The sequence below is a fragment of the Symphodus melops genome (assembly GCF_947650265.1).
Source record: "Symphodus melops genome assembly, chromosome: 8".
In the NCBI taxonomy this organism is placed as follows: Eukaryota; Metazoa; Chordata; class Actinopteri; order Labriformes; family Labridae; genus Symphodus; species Symphodus melops.
The window spans coordinates 9,574,759-9,594,843 of record NC_136698.1 but is presented as its reverse complement, the minus strand read 5'-3'; the positions used below and the strand labels follow the sequence as shown (position 1 = coordinate 9,594,843).

The 20,085-nt window shown below is 41.4% G+C and overlaps 2 protein-coding genes across 10 annotated transcripts in view; both read right to left on the bottom strand.

The window, feature by feature from the left end:
- Window positions 1-20,085, bottom strand: part of ptprsa (protein tyrosine phosphatase receptor type Sa) — a 214,364-nt gene that overhangs the window by 22,091 nt on the left and 172,188 nt on the right. For all 8 annotated transcript variants that reach the window (XM_079349634.1, XM_079349635.1, XM_079349633.1 and 5 more), the window contains 8 exons: window positions 19,720-19,970; window positions 19,270-19,357; window positions 18,323-18,535; window positions 17,675-17,838; window positions 15,646-15,761; window positions 6,942-7,039; window positions 4,249-4,372; window positions 1,483-1,658 (listed from right to left, as the gene is read on the bottom strand). In XM_079349634.1, coding sequence (XP_079205760.1) covers window positions 1,483-1,658; window positions 4,249-4,372; window positions 6,942-7,039; window positions 15,646-15,761; window positions 17,675-17,838; window positions 18,323-18,535; window positions 19,270-19,357; window positions 19,720-19,970 — 1,230 coding nt within the window. The remainder of the gene's footprint in view (window positions 1-1,482; window positions 1,659-4,248; window positions 4,373-6,941; window positions 7,040-15,645; window positions 15,762-17,674; window positions 17,839-18,322; window positions 18,536-19,269; window positions 19,358-19,719; window positions 19,971-20,085) is intronic.
- The window catches only part of LOC306827678 (GRAM domain-containing protein 2B), a 172,308-nt gene that overhangs the window by 75,583 nt on the left and 76,640 nt on the right, over window positions 1-20,085 (bottom strand). The gene's annotated exons all lie outside the window — the stretch shown is intronic.

The window sequence follows — 20,085 nt, the reverse complement described above, 5'->3', positions numbered from 1 at the left end:
ACTTCTTTCCATCTAAAGAATGAGTAAAGCACCACTTTCTTAGAAAAAGATGGACGTGTTATTTTGACTAAGAGTTTCTTTGAGCTGTTTTCCGTCCAGTGGTTCCACCTGATCTCTAAAAAACACAACACCTGCTTCCCCCACAGCTCTCCTCTGTCAGCCCACTTAATAAAGATTCACTCAATATGGGCTGTGACGCGCCGCTGGACATCAGATGAGATGTGACAGCGAGCGAGAGAGACGCGGCGCTCTCCAGCTTTCTCTCCCATTTCCTGCTCAAAGCTGACACTCAAGTTCGCCTGCCCCGCTAATCTTGATCACGTTTGACAGGGGCGGAACGCGCATGTCAGTATGGAGGAAAGGTAAACAGCTGAAACTGGATAGAGGGAGGAGAAATGAGCGGAGACACCTGGGGTGAGTGAGCCTGATGTTGACACAGGTTGGAGTTGACAAGATGAAACATCACGCTTGGCTTTTTGACATCTAGACAGTCCACTCCTTGATAGGAGAGAATACTGACTTGCTTTTTCTTTTTCTTTTTTTTTTTGTTGAACTCAATTGAATATTCAGCTCATAATTAAGAGAAGCTGTCATTTTGTTAAACACTTAAAAGACCTTTTGAATAGAGCCAGTTAACTGATTTACCATAATGAAACACATTTCACATTTTCCAACACATATTCCACTTCTAATCTGGTAGCCTCAGTATTTAATTAGCTGCTGTTTCCTTCTTACCATAGAACCTTTCAGATCTTTGCTAGAGCTCGTTTTGATCCCCATAGGCACAACCGCTGAAAAGTTTGAAAGCACGAAAAAGTTGTTTTTTTCATCTCAAGGACGCAAAGCTGAGATTTTAAGAACAGCAGATTCCTTGCAAATGCTGTGACAACTTCCCATGGAAGTAAATGTTAAAAAATAGTTACAAAAAAACAAAACAAAAACAAAAGTTGACAAGTGTGATCACACCCTGACATCTCCTTCCTCCCCGTCTGTTACCAAGCTACTGTGCTCTTTGTGCACCGCTTCCTCCGACTTCCACAATCAACAGATGGTTGTGGGAGGACAAGTCACAGGTACCGAATAAAATCAGTGGCACACTGTTGCTATACAAACTTAATTTTAGCTTTGAGCACTGTACACTACGAGCTGTAGGGAACCTGCAACAGATTGTCACATCCACTTCAAATAAGGTGAGGAAACAGAGTCTGTAGAGATACTCCCAGTAGATGTGCAGCCTAACTTTTCTGATGTGCACAGGAACAGTCTTCATGCTTTCATCCTCCCCTGCTGTTTTCACCATCTCATTCAAGTTTCTACACTTTGCTTGAAAGCAATCCACCTCAAGACATTAAATAACCTGCCGATGGAGTTGAGGTTGTGTTAAAAGGGGAATCTATTAGCCCGTTCTTATGTGCGTTTGCTCTTTGATTTTGAGTTGACCAATGTCAAGCAACAGTCCAAACATTGGTAAAGCGGACGTACTCGTGATTTCTCCTCCAGCCTGGTCATCATAACCACAGTGGCAGCTCTCTGTTCCCACACCATCCTCCAGAAGTCCCCGAAGGTCTCCGGTAAAGGACCCTGGGTGGCGATGTAGGCGTTCTGCTTCCTGTAGCCGTCGATGTAGTTGGCGTTGATGTAGTCGCTACCTGTGATACCTAAAAAAAAAACAAAGAAGATGTTTTTTTTTTTTTTTGAAGAGGAGACCTTGTAGACGTTGCTTTCTCCCCTCTGAATTCACCATGTTACTTAAGTCCCCCTTTAATTTTGTGCCACCTGCCTCTAAAATCTGCACTTCTCTCACACATTGATCCCGTGTCCCAAAGAAAGAATGCGTGAACTACTCGAGACTTGAAATCAAGTCAATAAGCCTCCTTACATAATGAGTATTTCACACCTCTTATTGTTAAAACAAGTGGAAATTGGCTGAGACAAGAGAACATTTTGGAACCGTCCAGAGACAAGTGGCAGTCTCTCGAGGTCAGCTTTTGCAACATAAAATGTTCTAGTTATTATTCTTGAGAAACAGATCAAGTGCTTACTTTTAAAGGCAATACTCTGAGACTAAATACAAAGTGTACAAAGTCACACAGCCCTTCTCCACCTCAGCTACTGTAGAGCAGAAAGAAACCTCCGTTTTTGGTTACAACTCAGTGGTTTTTAAAAGCAGCAACTTGCTCACTGTCACACCTTCCTGTTCAGCTTTTCCTACATTTGCCGTTTCTTCGTTTGTGGTTCCGCATGAAGTTTCCGGGGATATGTTGTAGCAGCCCACATCTGATTTACCACCACATGGATGGGATAAATCAGCCACTCAGCCTGTACAGCATGGAGGGTAGATCCAGCTAACATCCCTCTCCAGACTTCCACCATGCTCTGCTGCACACCGGTCTCCACTAAATCTGGCTGCCGGAAATCCCCACAACATTGCTGGCCAGACAAATGCATACAGGCATCATTTTGATGTAAAGAAGTTGAACATACAGTAGCACTTTAAAGCTCTGTCAAAAATCCCTGCTTTCACTCACTAGATGTAACTCTGTAAGTATTCCGGGGCAGACTTTAATGTGTCTCCAGACTTCAAAGTGGAGATATTTAGCTCACTCCAAGGCTACATCAGGATTTCTTGTGATACCAAGTGCACAAAGTTGTGTATCAAACAACCCTGTAGTGTCATCATGTGGAGGAAAAAGCATGCTCTGATCTCAGGGAATCAGTGCTGTGGTGATGCAACTAAGATCTTTCCAGGCTAACAACAACCTCTTGAATCTTAAGCCCCCCTCCCCCCCCCAAAAAAGGGCAAAAAATGAGTGTTTTTAACACCGTGCAAGTGACTCATTTGACCGCATTTAAAAATTCTGTTTGCTGAAAAGAGACTCCAGTGCGGTGGCATCTGTGTTGTCGAGTCACATCTCTTTGACTGACGTCTCCGCACTCAAGCGACAAACAATGAAACACTTGACTGGGCTAATTTAAGCGGAGACGCAGTGAGGACAACAAGCAGGGTGGAGAGGAAGAATGAGACGGAGAAGACAGAGAGAGAATGAGAGGGACCAAAGTGCAAAGTGGAGAATTGAATTTTTCTGAATGGAAAGAAGGGATATAAAGAAAGAAAAAACAGAGAGAGAGAGAGAGAGAGTAAAGAAAGGCAAACGGCATTAAAAAGGATACCACGTCGGCCAATCTGAAAGGGGTGCCTTGGCTTTAGTCATAGCTAAGTGAACAGAGAATGGCGGCGTGCATGAATTGTTCTACTGCTGCATCTAATGGCAAAACCACTGCAGTGTAAAATAGAAATTTTAGACTTGATTAATTTATGCATTTATGGACGAGGCATTTTTTTCCAAGGGATAATTTTGTTATGCATGTTGACGCACCCTCAAATTGGCCCGGCTATTCTGAAATGTGGAAATCTAGCTGCAGCATTTAGCTCACACAAAGGGAGAGGAGTACTGTGGAGAAGCGTGTTTGGCACTACTGCGAGGAGTCTGGAGCTCTTTTTGGTGATGCAATGCCAGAACAATGTCAGCGGTGAAGGGTGACTACCTCTGACAATGTCCCGAGAGATTTAGGAGTCAGGGGAAGAGTTTTTATCAGTAGTGTGTAGTCTGTGGGCAGTTAGAGGGGAAGTCATGAGAACAGGGCAGATCTCATGAGACAATTTGGATGGTGAAAACACTTGTTAAGATTCTGGGTCACTCTTTGTACTGGCTCTGAAGATAACTGAAACAAGTCCCCATGTAACCCACAAAAAGAAATAATAAAATTCTACGAACTGTTCAAGTTTTGCTAAAATAAATCCTTTTTTTAGCCTCCAACAAAATGTAGTTTTATTTTAGAACTTCATTGGCTGCTGCTGAAATGAAGCTGAACGGCGAAGAGTAGAAATAATTGTACTCAATTTTGCTTTTATTTCTTCTCTTTTGCTTGTATGTATGTATGTATGTATGTGTATATATATATATATATATATATATATATATATATATATATATATATATATATATATATATATATATATATATATGACATATATGTTAATTATAGTAATTAATTGTGTTCTGCACTGTTGTAGTTTAATCTTTACTGTCTCATCCCATCTGGTCTTGTGTCTGTCTATTCACTACAAATTCCTAATTACTTGAATTGACTGTGTAATTATGTGGATTTCCCAAATGATGTGCAAAGAGCTGAGCTCATCTCTGTAGTGGTGAAGGTGCACAAGTGTGAGGACTGGGAGAGCCTTACCCTCGATGGGAGCCAGGATGACGCGAGAGTGGTCGTAGGCGATGACGTTGGCGTAACGATTTTTGGGCTTGTTCACCTCCAGGTTGGAGTGTTCCCAGGTGAACTGCTGGCCGGGATCGATGGACTGCAGCAGGAGAGACATGGCGAACATACACACACAAACAAAGAAGAAATGAGGAGAGCAAAAACAATATCACCTGAATGTTATCATCAAAAGAGGAGAGAGAGAGAGAGAGAGACTGAGCGGGTTATTTCCCCAAAGAAATAACAACATGCTATCATGAAAATCAGCTCACTGCAGCTGCACAGAGCACTTTATCAAGATCCCTAATGTCGTGTGTGCATAATGACAAATAACAATATTGACGAAGGCGACGGCTCCCCCCTAGAGGGGAATGGTACAGAGGGAGAAGCGGCAAATCCATCCGCCTCTTTTAAATACAACAATTACAGCTACATATTCCAATCCCTTGTTAATCAAATATTCCATTACCGTTCTTTGCTTGCTTATCAGTGTTTGGTACTCAGCTGGAGCGTGGATGGAGGCTCTGTAGATATTTACACTTGGGGGTAGTAGTTTCTCACCCTGCATTGAGGGTGTGAGAGACTCGCGCTGACTGAAGTCCAACTGGTTAGCTGATTTTAATGGTTTCCACGCAATAATGAAACCAATTACAGAGCTTCCCTATGTTTTTTTCATCGCTTTCCTTTCTTTGTTTGTACTCATTTCTATCCATCTTATTTTTTTTTTTGTCCTTATCGGCATCTCTCTCCTCCTTCAAAGTCTTTCACTGCTTTTGCACATATTTCTCCCTGCCTCTCTATCTCTTCGTCGATCTCCCGTCTCTTCTCTGATGTTTATGCCTCCTCTCCAGCGGTCGCCCTCCTGCTATTATTCTCTTTCTTTCCAGATTACCTTGAGGCTCACTGTCTGTCTGTCTGTGTGTGTGTGTGTGTGTGTGTGGGTAAAAACTGGGGTCACTTCCCTGAAAAATCTACCAATTTGAGAATTAAATAGCACATCTTTGGAGTCCAAATTGTTTCATAAATTACATCTTGGAAGTGTGCACTGCAAATGTCCAGTGCTTAATTTGGAGGAACAACTGCGTCTAGAAATGATTTAGAAGCTGATTAAATATCATTACTCATACGAGGATTTCTCCTTTTCCCTTTTTTTTTGATCCATGATGAGATGTTTGAAGAAGAATGACATCTTTTGTCTTTGCACAACATGTGGAATAACTGCCTGACAGTAGATAGATAACAAACCAATGCTTCAGCATTGTCTGCTGATCCTGCGGCTGCTTTTTCATTGCCGTTTCCACGTCAGATTATCTCCTCTTCATCTCCGCTCTCCAGCAGTGATGGCTCGTTCTCTCTCCCCTCGCTGAATCCTCATCATTAACCGAACCTCCCTTTACCTCATCCCTCGCCACTCTTTACCGCTTCTCTCTATTTTTTTCTCCCCCCCCCCCCTTTTCTCCCTCACATCCCGACTGGCTAAAAACCAATCAGTCAAAACCCCGTGGAGCTGCGCTTGGCAAGCCAGGGCGCCTGGACGAGCAGCCATTCATCAAGAAAATAACAAAATTAAAATTACACTTCTCTATTTAATTTGGTCATTTATTTTTCCTGGGGGTGGCTGTGTGAAGGGGGCAGGGGCACAGACAGAGACAGAGAGCGGAAAAAGACGGCGCTGTGGAAGAGATGAGCGGGCGGTTTAATGCTCTCCCTCAAAGCCAAGTAATTAGAAGTTGTAGTTGCAGCACGGCGTCAACTTTGGCAACGTGTCTCTTTCCCCTGAATGGAACGAGCTTGTTCGTTTGGTACACAGCCCGGATGTGGATTTATGAATAATAAATACCAAAGAAATACTGGATGGCTATGAGAAGTCATTATCCACCAACATTCCCCGGCAGGCATGATGACAGCAATCTATGCTGGCGTACCTGCTTCCAGCGTTAGGCTGGCGTGCAGAGAGGCGACAGGCGCGGTGATTTAGGGATGGCGAGGAGGGGATATTGCTTGTATGCAAACGAGAGCTGATTCAGCACTCCTGATTTCTAATCAACTCTAGTGTCATTTATAACCGCCACGGTCTCAGAGCTCAGACAGCTCAGCTTCTACTCTACACACACACACACACACGCACTCACTCTCTCTCATACACACAGACACACAGACACACACACACACACAAACGTATTGTGTGTGAGTCGGACTGTGAGTTTGCTTTTCCCTAAAAAGACATTAAAAGTGCTCTGGATATCAAAAAGTTTATCTCCATTTTGGAAAAACTCTTCATTTAAGGGAGCGGGTGACGAATTCGTCGACATATTTAGCATCAAACTTGAACCATTATGTTCATCAGATTTTCTAAAGTTAATTTTAAAGACAGCTAAAGCGTCCATCTGTAGGTTCTGGTTCTGATCTTTAGCTGAAAGTCCTTCGTTTTTTAAAGAGATGAAATACAGTTGTCTTGTATGAACATAGAATTTTGTGAGAAAGCACACATTACGGATCGCACAAATTGTCTCATTTGCAGCTAAAATACTCCACTAAAACTCTGTTTCCTGTTGTGGGACTTCATGCAATACAGTCATTTCTCTGTTTTCCCTTCCAATGTAAACACAACCAGGCAGAAAGGAATGCATAGTGAAATACTTTGATCTTTGTATATTTGGTCCACTCACCTCATATTCTTGCGAGAGCTTCAGGTTGTCGTTGGCCTTGAGAAGTTCTGTGTGTTCTGCCAGCTCTGAGATAGGGATGGGAGGATGATTCATCATACCTGTGCGCCAAAAATGAGAAGAGAAGTTCCACATGGGAACAAAGAAAAAGACAGTTCATTAGTACAGCAGACAGGACACAAGGTAAAGGTTAAGGCACACATTCTTGGGGAGAATTTGTTGCATACAAACAATGGGGCGGGGGGGGGGGGGGGGGGGTTGGTTTTAGTGGTGAGGAAGCTTGTGCAGAACATGGTGAATGACACACACTGTACAAATGTACGGACTGAGGATGTTACAGGAATCGGATTGGTCAGGCCAGCGCTCAAGCATGGACTATTTCCTTTCCTTTTCTTTTGTCAAACAAGTTGGCAGCAAACACCCACAGACCAAATTGTATGGTATATTGTTCCCATAATGGCCATGAATCATTGTCAACTAGACTAATTATTGATGCGTGCAGAAGGAGAGAAAAACAAAGACGAATGTCAAAACATTCAGAGGCATCACATTCAAATAGTTTGGGAAATTAGTTCAAATCTAATGTTTGATGGTGAAATCACAAACATGAAACAGAGAAGTCCTTTATACGAAAATCAATGTTGTTTTGTTTTTTTTAAATCCAGGCTGAGAACACATGAGACGACCTCCTCCCCATGTAACTGTTTTGTTTTTTTCATTTTAATTGCTGTCTCTCTGTTGTGAGTGCAATTTCTGCAGCACTCCCTTTAAAAAAATAAGTTTTTAACCTCAATAGGACTTTTCCAGGATAAATAAAGGTTAAATAAAAAATGCTTAGATTAGCAAAAAAAAATCTCTAGTACATCAAAAGCAATGTTTGATTTCAGCATGGCTGAATGAGAAGAATACAAAGTGGATCCTCAGTTGAAAAGAACATAACATTGCAATGGGAATGTGTCTTTTAAGTTGGTTTTAATTGAAGCACATCCAATCAAATTCGAGTCAACTTTGATGTACTCAATTACCAGGACATGAATTCTACATGTTCATATTTCTTAATGTGTAAACTTGTATTTACAGCACCAGCTGAAGGAATTATGGGAGCCCAGCATTGAAACAAAACATCCAACCAGGAGTTCTGTTATCGAAATCTTTGCTGTGCTTTGTTGTGACACCTTTGACTGCTTGTTCTTGAACGGAGCCCTGACCTGGGGGCTCATGGGACGGGAGGTGGGATGTGGTGTAAGGAGGTTAAGGAGTGTGAGTGATGCTGAGTGACACAGTGAGCTGCTCCATTCCAGCAAGTCGGTGCAAAGCAAGCAAGCTGCTCTTGTAAGACTTCATTTGCTGGTTTTTTTCCTCAATCCAGCAAACCTCTGCTTCTTAATCTAAGAAATCACACAACAAGCTGGAAAGACATCCTTCTGCCTGTAATCCTCACACATTCCCAAAAAGAACCAGCATCTCACTTGGGTGGCAGTTTTTTTGGCCCTCTACAATCTCCTCTGAATATTGTGTAGCTACTGCCACAATATTATCAGCCCTGCTGTTCACTCCAGTCACTAATCCATTTAGAAGCATAATGCTTTGGCCATGTAATGCAATATGAAGCAGGCATAGATTGTGGCTCTGTCACTGCATGTGGACTGGAAAACCCCCAATGCTTTCTTGTTTGAGGCACGAGGTCGCTTTTCCTGCCGAGTGACGGGGTCAAAAAGTCGACCAAAACTACAAATCTCTTCACAAAACAAGTTACCCAGGCTTAATTTGCCATGGAAAATTGGCATAATCCCATTAACCATCCTTAATTCTTCCTTTTCTCACAATGCCTAATACTCGCCAATGTCAAGGGGGTCACTGATGTTTTGGCTTGCTTTTGTGTCGAGAGGAAGTTCAACTCTTTGTGCTGACAGTCTTCATTAGTTATGCTAATTTATTTTACACCGAGAGAAGAATTCAGCCGTGTCAATTACATTAAGATTAACAAAGATTATAAAGAACACGTGAGACAAATAGAGAAAACACTGGATGCTGTAGGAAAAGAAAAACTGTTTTATCAGTGGACATGAGATATTTAAATGTTTTTTACTAAGTCAATAGATGTCATGTTAAAGTCTCTGCTTTATATTAACTCACACATATCCTACAAGGTGAAAAAAACGAGTGATATCAACGTATTTTGATAAAACTGTTTGCTTATTTATTCATACTGGAGATTGTCATTGAGCAGACGAAACCATGGAGATTGGGATGGCACCACTTGAGGTGGAGAATGCCATTCATCACTTCAGGTGTTACAGAGCGCTTTGTGACGAGCTTTGTGAGAAAATGCAAGTATTGCAAATGAAGTTTCAATTTACTTGCCTCCAATTCAGAGTGAGAAGGTATCGCAAGCAACGAGCGAGATAAATAAGTAAACGTGAATGCAAAATGAGGCGCCCCCACGTCCCCTTAAGAGAACAAGAGTGGAGATCAAAGAATATTTGTGGTGCGCATGTGCTCGTGAAGTTTATGGCTGTGTGTATTTGTGAGTGTGCGTGAATTATTGAAGTACTCAAACTCTATCAATTCCTTTCAGTTTGTGTTTACTGCCCACATTACTGTCTGCATATATAAGTGCCTGCTTCATTTCCCAGAGATATATCAGGCCAAAGTGTTTACATATAAAAATCCAAATGAAGCATGATGCACTGCCAGCAGGATTGGCTGACGGAATATATGACCCTGTTTGTTTATTCCCTCGATCTTTGGTTGCACGGTTTTCGAATGGTGAGGAAACTTCCAATAAAAAAATGGAATACTTTAGTACCATTTGGCTATATCTTACTTTGCCCTTCATAAAATACTAATCACTAAAAGGTTGTCATGTTAACAAAAATGAGCATCTCAGCCACACTCAGTCTGTGCATCTATTTCTCCCTGTCAGCGTACTTTTCCAGCAGCACCAGTTTGTTTTGTCCCCGAGACGAATGAGTCGTTGACGCCCGATTCCTCCTCTCATTCATTTTGTCATTTATGCTCTGCACGGCACATCGCCACATTTATCCAAGAAAGATTTCGTTTCAAAACAAGGCTATCCCGTGACCCGTACTTGAGCGAGTCAGTCAAGGGCAAATTGTTGTTACTCCCTTCATCATTTCAAGGCTCACATCCCACTTTTCATTACAACTCACAGCTTTCTCCCCATCCACACACCGACTTCCAATTCTTTTGTCAGCGCAATCAACAGCATGATCAATGAACACAGAAAAACAAACCAGCGTCTAATTACACATTTCCAATCTCACGATCTGCAGTCGATTCGCCTGAGAAATATAATGATTCTTTTTGATAAGTCAAAGCAGTCTCTCTCCGAAAGCCTGTTTATGATGTTGCACATTTCCATATAAAAAGGAAGAAGTCTGCATGTGGGTAAGCAAAGAATATGAAAGGAGAATAAAGGGGGAGAGGAGAATCCAGAAAGTGTGCTTTTTCTCACTGATGATCCTTTTTTTTTTTTTTTTCCGCAGTGAGCAGTGGAAGGGGGTGATCAAATATGGAGCCATTGTTTGCCACCGCTTTAATTAATTCTGCTCGTTATCTCGGAGCACAGAAAAGTAACCCTGTTACTTCAAAATGGAAATGGAACAGTGGTGGTGAAGGAGGAGGAGGAGGAAGAAGAAGGGGGAGCAACAACAAGGAGGTGAGATTGAGATAAGGGATAACAGAGATTGTACTCCTGTAAAAGTGAAACACGTCTCGACCATCTCTACAGAAGTGATTGCACAGGTTAGTTATGCACGGTGGATTAATGAACAGCCAACAGCCCAAGTGAATATAGTGACTGACATCCAATTAAAGAATTAAAGAATGAAAGGAAAGACAGCCCAGTGGACCAATAAAAAACTAACATCAAACACATTAGTGCTGACACTTTTTGCTGCTTAATGTAAAAAAAAAAAAAACCCAACGACAAACAAATGCAAATTATGTATTTGTAAATGGTGGCAAGCGGTGCTTGAAGAAAACAAAAAAAAAAAGGAATAAAGCTGGAACGCAAGTGCTAAAAGCATAGAGACTAACTTTCATAGTCAAAATCTGCTTCACTCTGAGGACTGCTTAGACCAGAATCTGTAAAGAACAGCAAACATAAGGGGAAATCGTTTCAAAGGCTGGAATGCAAAACAAAAGGCCATGTGCAAGGAAAAAAAAACACAAAATGTGCTAAATGGTTAAAGGCCAGTAAATCAAAAGAAGGGAGAAGTAAATGTTTTTACCAAACAGTTTACCATCATAGGCACTGCTCAGGGAGGCCTGACTCCCAGATTAAAGACAGCCTGCCACATAGACATGAACATTTAGTACATTTATGTTTGTCAGCCTAAGGAGCAGCCTGGTTAGCCATGGAAACCTTTCTTCCAAACCCCATATCAATGGCCATAGATCAGTGATAAGAAAATGTGTTTGTGATCTCTTAATCTTTGAACCCCAGTTCAAAGAGCCCATTGACAGAAATGAGACCAAGAAAGAAAAACAAACAGCTCGTATTTCCAGAAAACTACCACTAAAAAGTTCCCTTTGTCCTTATCTCGGGCCGAGTCATCGGGAGTGAAAGGTGTGGAAAAGTCTCCACATTCTTCTCTGACATCTGTGGAGACAGACCTGTTGGGAATCAGAGCTCTGCGGAGTGCGCTGATGGTTGAACATCTTATCTTTTCCAGAGGAGAAGTCCTCTGAGGCTGCAGTCAGCAAAGCAATGTCCAAAAAGACTCAGGTCTCCTCAGCTGTTCGTGCAGAAAGAAGCCATCTGTGACAACGTGAGCTGGACATGTGGCTAAAAGATGCAGTGTGATGGGATGCTGCCAACCTGCCCATCAAGTGAAGGCAAAAAAAGCGTTTTTTCCGAGGGCTGAAAGCTGAAATCAGATGACGGGGTCACTCAGTCATGAAGAAGTAAGGATAACACAGACCCAAGATGGCAATTCGATCCTCTTTTTTATTTTTTTATTTTTTTATCAAGAGAATGTAGAAGATTTCCTCACAGAACCTTGCTGTTCTTTTCCAAATGAAAAATAAAAAATGTCTTCAATGAGGATATAAAAGGGCGTTGAAGGTCATCAATCTCAGTTGGGAGTCACAGAAAGTTGCTTTTATAGTTTAGTTATATTCTTAGGGCGTATGCAATGTAAAAAAAAAACACTGCTCAATTATGCAAAGTAAAAGCTGCTAATCTGAGTTTTGCTTGGTTTATTTTTGCACTTATATCTAAGAGGATGACAGACTGGTGGCAGCAAATGATTTCAAAGAAATGAAGACATCGAACCTCTCCCTAATTGATTTGTGACAATGACTAATTAAACCTAGCAGGGGGTGCTCTGATCCTCTGTCTCTGAATGCCATTCATGACAGCAGGAGGGAGGTGCAAGCATGTCTGATTATGTTTATGTCTAAGTGTGCACTGTGTGTGTGTGTGTGTGTGTGTGTGTGTGTGTGTGTGTGTGTGTTCCAACAGGACTGGTTGTGAGGAGGAGGGCACGGCTGTTGCAGTCGCTGCTGTAATCTGGAGGAAACAAGTCGAGTGCTGATGCATGCGGGTGATTGGCTGGTGTCTGTGGGTGTAGCAAGTGTACAAAAATCTTTGATTTTTACATGCTCAAATGTGGAAGTCACTTCTCCTGACAGAACTATGTGGGTGTGAAATGCCATACGCGACACTGTGTTGGAGGAGGGGGGGGGGGAAGAGAAACGCAGATGGAGATGGCATAAATGGGAATATATCAAAGATATGCTTAACGTAAATGCAGAGTGAAACTCAGTTCACCTGTCTTTTAATTTGAAGGAGTAAAGATTTTTTTTTTTTTTGCCTGAGCAGTGATGATTTGAATTCAAATTATTTTGCACAGAAGAGGATGACGAAGATCGACGTGAAAATAGGGCTTCGAGGTAAGATTAAGGTTACATTTTTACATCTTGGAGTTACTGCATGATGCATTGAAAAACAGAGAAGTAAAAAAGACGGAGAAAGAGTGAGTAGTTAAAGAGTGGGGCGATGGGGGGGGATGGGGTGGGGGTAGCTTGGTTGGAGATAGACAGTAGATATCCACTGAGTCGTGCTGCTTCATTACTTTGGCCCCATTTGCCAATTAAACCCCAGGCACCAATGAAGATAATGACAAAACGAGCCACTCTGCACCCTAAGGAGTTATGGGAAGTCACTGTGAGGCTGTCACATTACCAACAGGCTTTACAGCACACAAAATGGACACACTCTCAAATGCATTAGCTTATAGGAAGCCTAATCAAAAGCATATTTTTTTGTTCCCCAGCACCAGGGGTCAGTGAGCACACATTGCCGATGCCGCATATGCTCCATTGGGTTGGAGAGGCCTTGGCTAAGTGCACTGGGAGTATGCTCATTTGAACAATGGTCGCTATTAGCTGATGGGGATGTTCACAAATGCTCACCGGCCCACTTAATTGGGCTAAAATGTCCATTCAAATTAAATTCCCCGGGTGCAGAGATAACGACATCGTCCAATCCGGCGGAACAACGGCAGGGCTGTCGAACAAGAATGCGTGTCATTTTTAAAGAGAGGTCTCAGCCTGTATTGGGGAATGTTATGTAGAAAAAAAGAGCAAGAGATTTGTAACAATAGTCTCTATTATTTAAGGAATGAGGGAGGGCAGTTGAGAGTCCAGTGGAAAATGCTGGAAGCCAGAGACAAATAACAGGAATGGCCATTATAACCTTGTCATTACAGAAGCACTGATATGGCTCTGAATATCAAGCAAGATAGAGCCAAGGACAGAAAATTGAACTTCCACATTTCTGTGTATAAGTGGGTTTGTGCTGCTCCTTTCATCCTCACATCTCCTTTCTCTGATGTAAAGAAGCCAGTTTTTTTTTCTTCAAGATACAAACTCAGCCTGCATAACTGGGCTCCCAAAGAAGGCGAAGAGAAACGCTCCATTTGAAATTTGAGCCTTTTGATGAAGCACAGACTGGCTGTGGATGACAGATGGATGGCTGAGAGACAAACAGGCACAGAGACAGGAAGGCAGCAGGGAAAAAAAAAAAAAGAAAAGAAAAGAAAAAGGGAACTCGATGCAAGAGGGTTCATGTGTTTTCTCTCTCTGGAGGATTTAGTCCTTTTGTGCCGTTTGGGTAGGTGAGAAAAGATGTCTGTAAAAATACAGTTCGAGTTCCTCAAGATGCAGGTCTCAGTCTTGTGTCGAGTCCTTGTCAAGAGAATTGAAAAAAATCCATCTTGTGGAATCACACACTAATCCATGATGTTTAAGAAGAGGCCATTCAGACAGAAGTAGGATTGGTCTGAACCTTCGGTCCACTCAAAGTGCAGGGTTACAGGTTTTCACACTTGCATATGAAGCACTTGAACATCCCTGTGACATCATTTTTCTTTCCTTTTTTACCAATACAGCTTCTTCTTAGGCAGTGGAAACTTAGCTCAAACCAAATAGAACAAAAACAAATAAGCAAACTCAGAAACACTGATGAAGCCAAATTAAAAAACAAACAAACTGTAGCCTCAAATGCAGGCTAGAAAACAGAAAGGAAGGCCGATAGATAATTGATCAGAAAAGAAGGCAGGAGGAAGATGAGGAGGCCTTCGAGAATGAGTGGGGGGATCGAATGTGCTCTGTTGTTAACACCAGGCTTAAGCTCGGATGAACACCAGGCAGGAAGTAAGATAAAAGAAGAAACAGGTAAATCAGAAGAGAATTTAAAAACAGGATTTGTTTCCAGCATCAAAACCATCAAGTCCAACAACACACTTTCTAACTCGTTACTCGTAAACGGACATTTGTAAAACGAGGGAAATGTCAGACACATAAATATGGCTAACATGTTGTTATGAAGGCACAGAATGTGAAACAGAATGATGTGGGAGAACTTCGTGGACATATTTCATATTTCTAACTCTAACTTGCATCACTTGTAAACAGCTATTATCTGTGTAGGCTGCGTGCACGTGTGTGCCAATGATATAATGTACAACGACGCATGCAAATCACGCACATATAAACACGTTTTTCATGTGCTTTTTTTTAACACGGGTCAAATGTTTTCGCTGTAAATGATTAACTTGATCGACGAATACAGGTCCAAAGTGATAACATATACAGAATGGCCAATATGGCTGCCAATAACAATATTTTTTTTGGACTAGAGAAGCTGCTGCTTAACATTTTCATTTTTTTTTTTTGGCCAAACTTTCACAACTTATTTTCCAAGTTTAGCTGCATCCAAAGAGAGGTTTTGAAGTTTCTGCCAAACTTTTACTTTGAAAGCATACAAATTCTCAAATAACTTTGAGTCGGCCAAAGTAAGAAAGTTATTATGAAGGTGTGTTTAGCTTCTTAAAATTCGGTTTGTCTTCTACCAGTCTTACACCAACAAATCTAAAGATGAGCCTGATGTTGTAGCGAACATGTTCACTGCAGAAACAATAGGATAATCTTTGTGAATCCAATGTCATCAAATTGAATATAAGCTTTTTAACAGGTCAGCTTTTTTAACACTAGCCGAAGAAGAAGTCTAAACAACATTAAATGTTACATTCAAAGTAACCCACCAAGTGATTTAGTATATATATATATATATATATATATATATATATATATATATATATATATGTGTGTGTGTGTTTGTGTTTGTTACAGACACTTTCTTTGTATCTGAATGTGTTTGGTTTCATTTCTGTACCTGGAGTTTGGAAGTTGATGCGCCTCATCTCCACAGGGTCTGTAGGATGGTGGGGTGTGATGTCTGCATTGTTAAGCAGACATTTCGGGCGGGGCTCTGACTCTTTTCTTTTGCGGCTGAAAATAAAGACGAACAAGAGTTGAGACACACACACACAAACAACGGGATAACTTTTAGTAAGCAAGACATGAGGAGCTGAGAGAGCGTATCAAGTACGCAAAATTCTCCTTCACCCTCACTAATTAAAGGCATCTGTTTTGCTGAGGCAGGCTACTTTGTCTCCGCCAGTAAACTGCAATAAAGTACAGCTAAACCTTACCTGTCAGGTTTGCTGTTCCCAGAGAAAGCAATAGGAGTCAAATAAATATATAAAGATGGTGAAAACAACACACAAGGAGAGAAGGAGAGGGGGAAGGCAAGAAGAGAGATAAATCAATAGAGAGCAGTTTAAAATTCGCAGGGGTCACTGCTGGGCTCGCAAAAACGCGAGATAAAGCTCATCAGCTTTAAGAGGAGGTGTGTGCATGCGCGTGCATGTGTGCACATGTATCAATGTGTGAGAACAAGCGAGGATTCAATAATGTATGCAAGTAAGAGCATACGTTTGTGCATCAGTGTGGATGTGTGTGTGTGTGTGTGCGTGCGGGCTAATCTGAGTGTACAGATACAGAGGGGCGTGAGGGAATGTCAGGGCCAAGGGCAGACCTGGGAAATACTGTTCACCAGGGAGAGATGGAGCAGGAGATGGGAGAGCAAGGGGAAGAGAATACAAAGAGAGACAAAAGAGAGAGAGATCCAAGAAGAGATGTTACTCTTGCTAACCACCAAGACGGAGGTAAAGCAAGGTCAGACAGTCAGGGATCATCTGACAGTAGTGATCTGTACTTGTATTGCTTACACCAGACCTGGCTGCCTTAAAATCCTTCAGGGATCTACCCTGGTATGTCGGGCGCCCTCTTATATCACTGTTCAGTTGGGACATGTCGTCACTGGTAACTAAAATCTACAACTTACAATAAAACAAGGAAGCATTATTGACTGAATACATATACTACAAAGCCCCAGGACACAGAGGAATATTTGATGTATTTAGACTTTTAGATTTAGAGCTGCCTCCAGCAGGGTTCATTTTTCATCAGGCTCTGATGCCCAAATGTACACATATTAACACTTCCTACCCACAAAACCTGTAACTTCTGAAGTCTTACACTAATGCTGGTTGAAACAACTTGTGTGTCACTTGGTCAACTTTGGAATAACGAAGTTGAGTTCTTTCCAGAAACAATATGGTTTTGTCTGGAATAGATATCTATTGAAATACGGATCTGGGACGACCCTTCTTCAGTAGATTGTATAATTCTTCGGAAAATAAATGAGCACCATCTCAAAGAATCTCTTCCTCTCTCCTTTCTCAAACCCCTTCACTTCCCAAAACCATCTTCTTCACAACAAAAACTGTGTCATATTTGATTAACATGCAAAATTAAAGTTTTTTTTTTTTTTTTTTTTTTAATAGCATGCTGCCATGAATACAAAATACACCCCACTTAAAACATGCTCCCAAACATGCAATTATTTTGCAACTGCTTAAACCCCCAGTAACACAGCAAAGAAATAGTTCAACATCAAAAAGCAAGAAAATATACGCTGTATGTTGGGTTGTAAGAACAAATTCTAAAACTTGCAGTGAATTTACCCCTATTCAGGAAAGAAAATGGATCACAATTATTTTACTTGTGCAGACCAGTGGCTGGAGTGCGGCACTAAAGCAAATCTAAAGTGTTCAGTCCTTGCATGCCTTAAGTATGAAGTTAGTAACAAGGTTGGACAGACCAGCTTTCATTGTTCATTACAGAACATAGATGAGATCTCAAATTAAAAATGTGCTATATCCAAACCTTTACACACAGCTCTTTTTCTACTTTTTGATGTTGAGCAAAGATATTTTTTTAAACAGTTTTGTCAAATTACTGGTGCAACTTTTTTCTCAAAAAAATAAATAAATAAATTTGTGTTTACACCAACTCACTTTTTATACAGGAGAATTGCAATGACGATGCAAATGATGAAGACCACAGCTAGGACTGGGCCTACCACCCATATGAGTCCGTCTCCAGTCTCTACTGGCAGGGGGTCTACCACCAGCTCCGGGGACATCACTGTGTCCGTATAAGGACTGGTAGCAAACATTTTCTGTACAGGGACAAATTAGGTTGATGTTAATATAGCATATAACACACATTCTAGGGGGCATTATATTCAAACGTTGACTGAAAAAACAACTCCAGCAAATAGAATCTGAAGCTGTTTTACATGCACACTCAATTTCAACAAAATTTCAGGCAGGTTGCCTCTGAAATATCCTGGACTTGCTCGTTCACACATTTCACACACTTCAAAGCAGGAGGCTAAACCTGTCAGTGGGAGGGGGGCATGTCTCATGAGGCAGTACATGATGTAAAAAAGAACGCTGCGGAAGTGGCCTACAAGGCATCAGCGTCCAAAGCTATGATGCACTTTTTTGCCTTAATATTCAAGCATATCAGTGCTGCTAGATTTAGTTTGACATGCTACAAACAAAAGATAAAGTTTTTTGTTTGTATCTTGACAACACTTGTGGATCTGTGCAAGTAAAATGGCTTAAACTGAACTGAATGGAACTGAACACGTAACTCACCCCGGCAGTGGTATTGAGTTCAGCCAGCAGGAAGAAGACGTACTCCTGGCCATGTTCAAGGGGCTTGTTCTCACAGCTGCTGTGGCGATGATCAGATCCCACGGTGAAGCTGGAGGGCAGCTGCCTGAAGCAGGCTGTGATGTAGGGTTTCCTCTGGTCCAGCTGAGCCAACTGACGACGTGAACGGCGCTTTGGGGTCACCTCACGCAACAGCTGATTGATGCAAAAGGGTATAAGTTCACTTTTTTTTCTGGTCCTCTTTGGTTTTCACCATTTTGCTTAAAACTACAAGAATGGTAATCACATCAATGGGAGTGTCACATTCGGAAAATTGATGCAAACGAGTCAACCAATGAAACCTTGAAGGGGTGGAATTTTTCAATTATTTTTACAGCAAATACGTATGGTGAAGAGTTTCTCTGTACAAGAAAAAAAATCCCTGGACTGACTGAAACCAAAGTTAACCTACTGTCAATCTAACCCTCGGACTTAAAAGAGCTAATGACTTTCAGGCTAACTTCAAACTGCAGACAGAGTCAGGCAGTAGGCAGAGGGAATGTGTGCAATTCCAAATCCAATAGGGGGGGTAGCTGTTGATTTGGCAGTCAAGGTGACCCTGGGCTTTGGAAAGAGTGGGAGAAGATTGTGTAATCCTTTCTCCTGCTGGCTTTGGGGGAATACATTAGCATAGCAGAGAAACACTTTTGTCTGTGTTGCATGGCTTGTGTACAGTACATGACATGTAGAAAAACAATTGCACATGCGACTGTAAATGAAACAAATGTGTATTCCTGGAATTCTGAAAACACAGCTTGGCAAGAGACAACAAAGAGGAAAGTCTAAAAAAAGATACTGATGTAGAATCTTCCTCTTCCTTTGCAAAAACATGCAGGCGTACATGCCTAAAACTATTTGTTCTGCCAGAATAAATCCTGAAAATATCCTACCTCTTCCATATCCATTTCATCAGGATTGTTAAGGTTCTTGACAATTCCAGAGGTCCTCTTCAGTGGAACCACAACCACGTAGAAATTCCTGAATACATGCCAAACACACAAGTAAACAAACAAAAATGAAGCGATTGATATTATTTGGTGTTTCAGATACAAACATTCCAAAGATGACAGGAAATGCAAGTGTAGTACTGTAATGCTTGCAATGGTGTTCATTGTTAATATTAACTAAACCTTCATATAACCTAGAGTTGTTCAGGTACTGATATTTACATTGGTTGAGGATGGACAAAATAGTATTGGAACATTAATCATTTTTAAAAAATCAAAGAAATCTTGAAAGCTTCATCCATTTCCTTTAATTTCTCAAGAGTTTGTGCCTCTGCCCTAAATGGTAACCAGAGAGCGCTTACAGAACCACTTCTTCAGAAAAACTTCACTCACTTGACATCCTTGTAATCGACCGGTGGAAAGGACATGGTGAACATGTTCTCAGGCTGAGCATACATGTCTAACTTGGGTTTCTTGAGCAAGATTTGGGGCGCTGTCTTGGCAAAGACACGATGTCTTGGCCCACCATCCATGCTTTCTTGGCAGGTCACCCTAAACTCATAGGTGTTGTTGTGCCTTAGTCCAGTTATGAGCACCCTCATCTGTCTGGCGTCCACATCCATCTTTTGACGGTTGTACTCAATCTAAAATTTGATAAAAAAAAATCCAGAAGTTTAATGAATATTGGCAAAATTGATTGTAGATGCTTATTGACTTGTTTGGTAAAAGATAGACACGTGTTCATGAGACTGGTCAGGT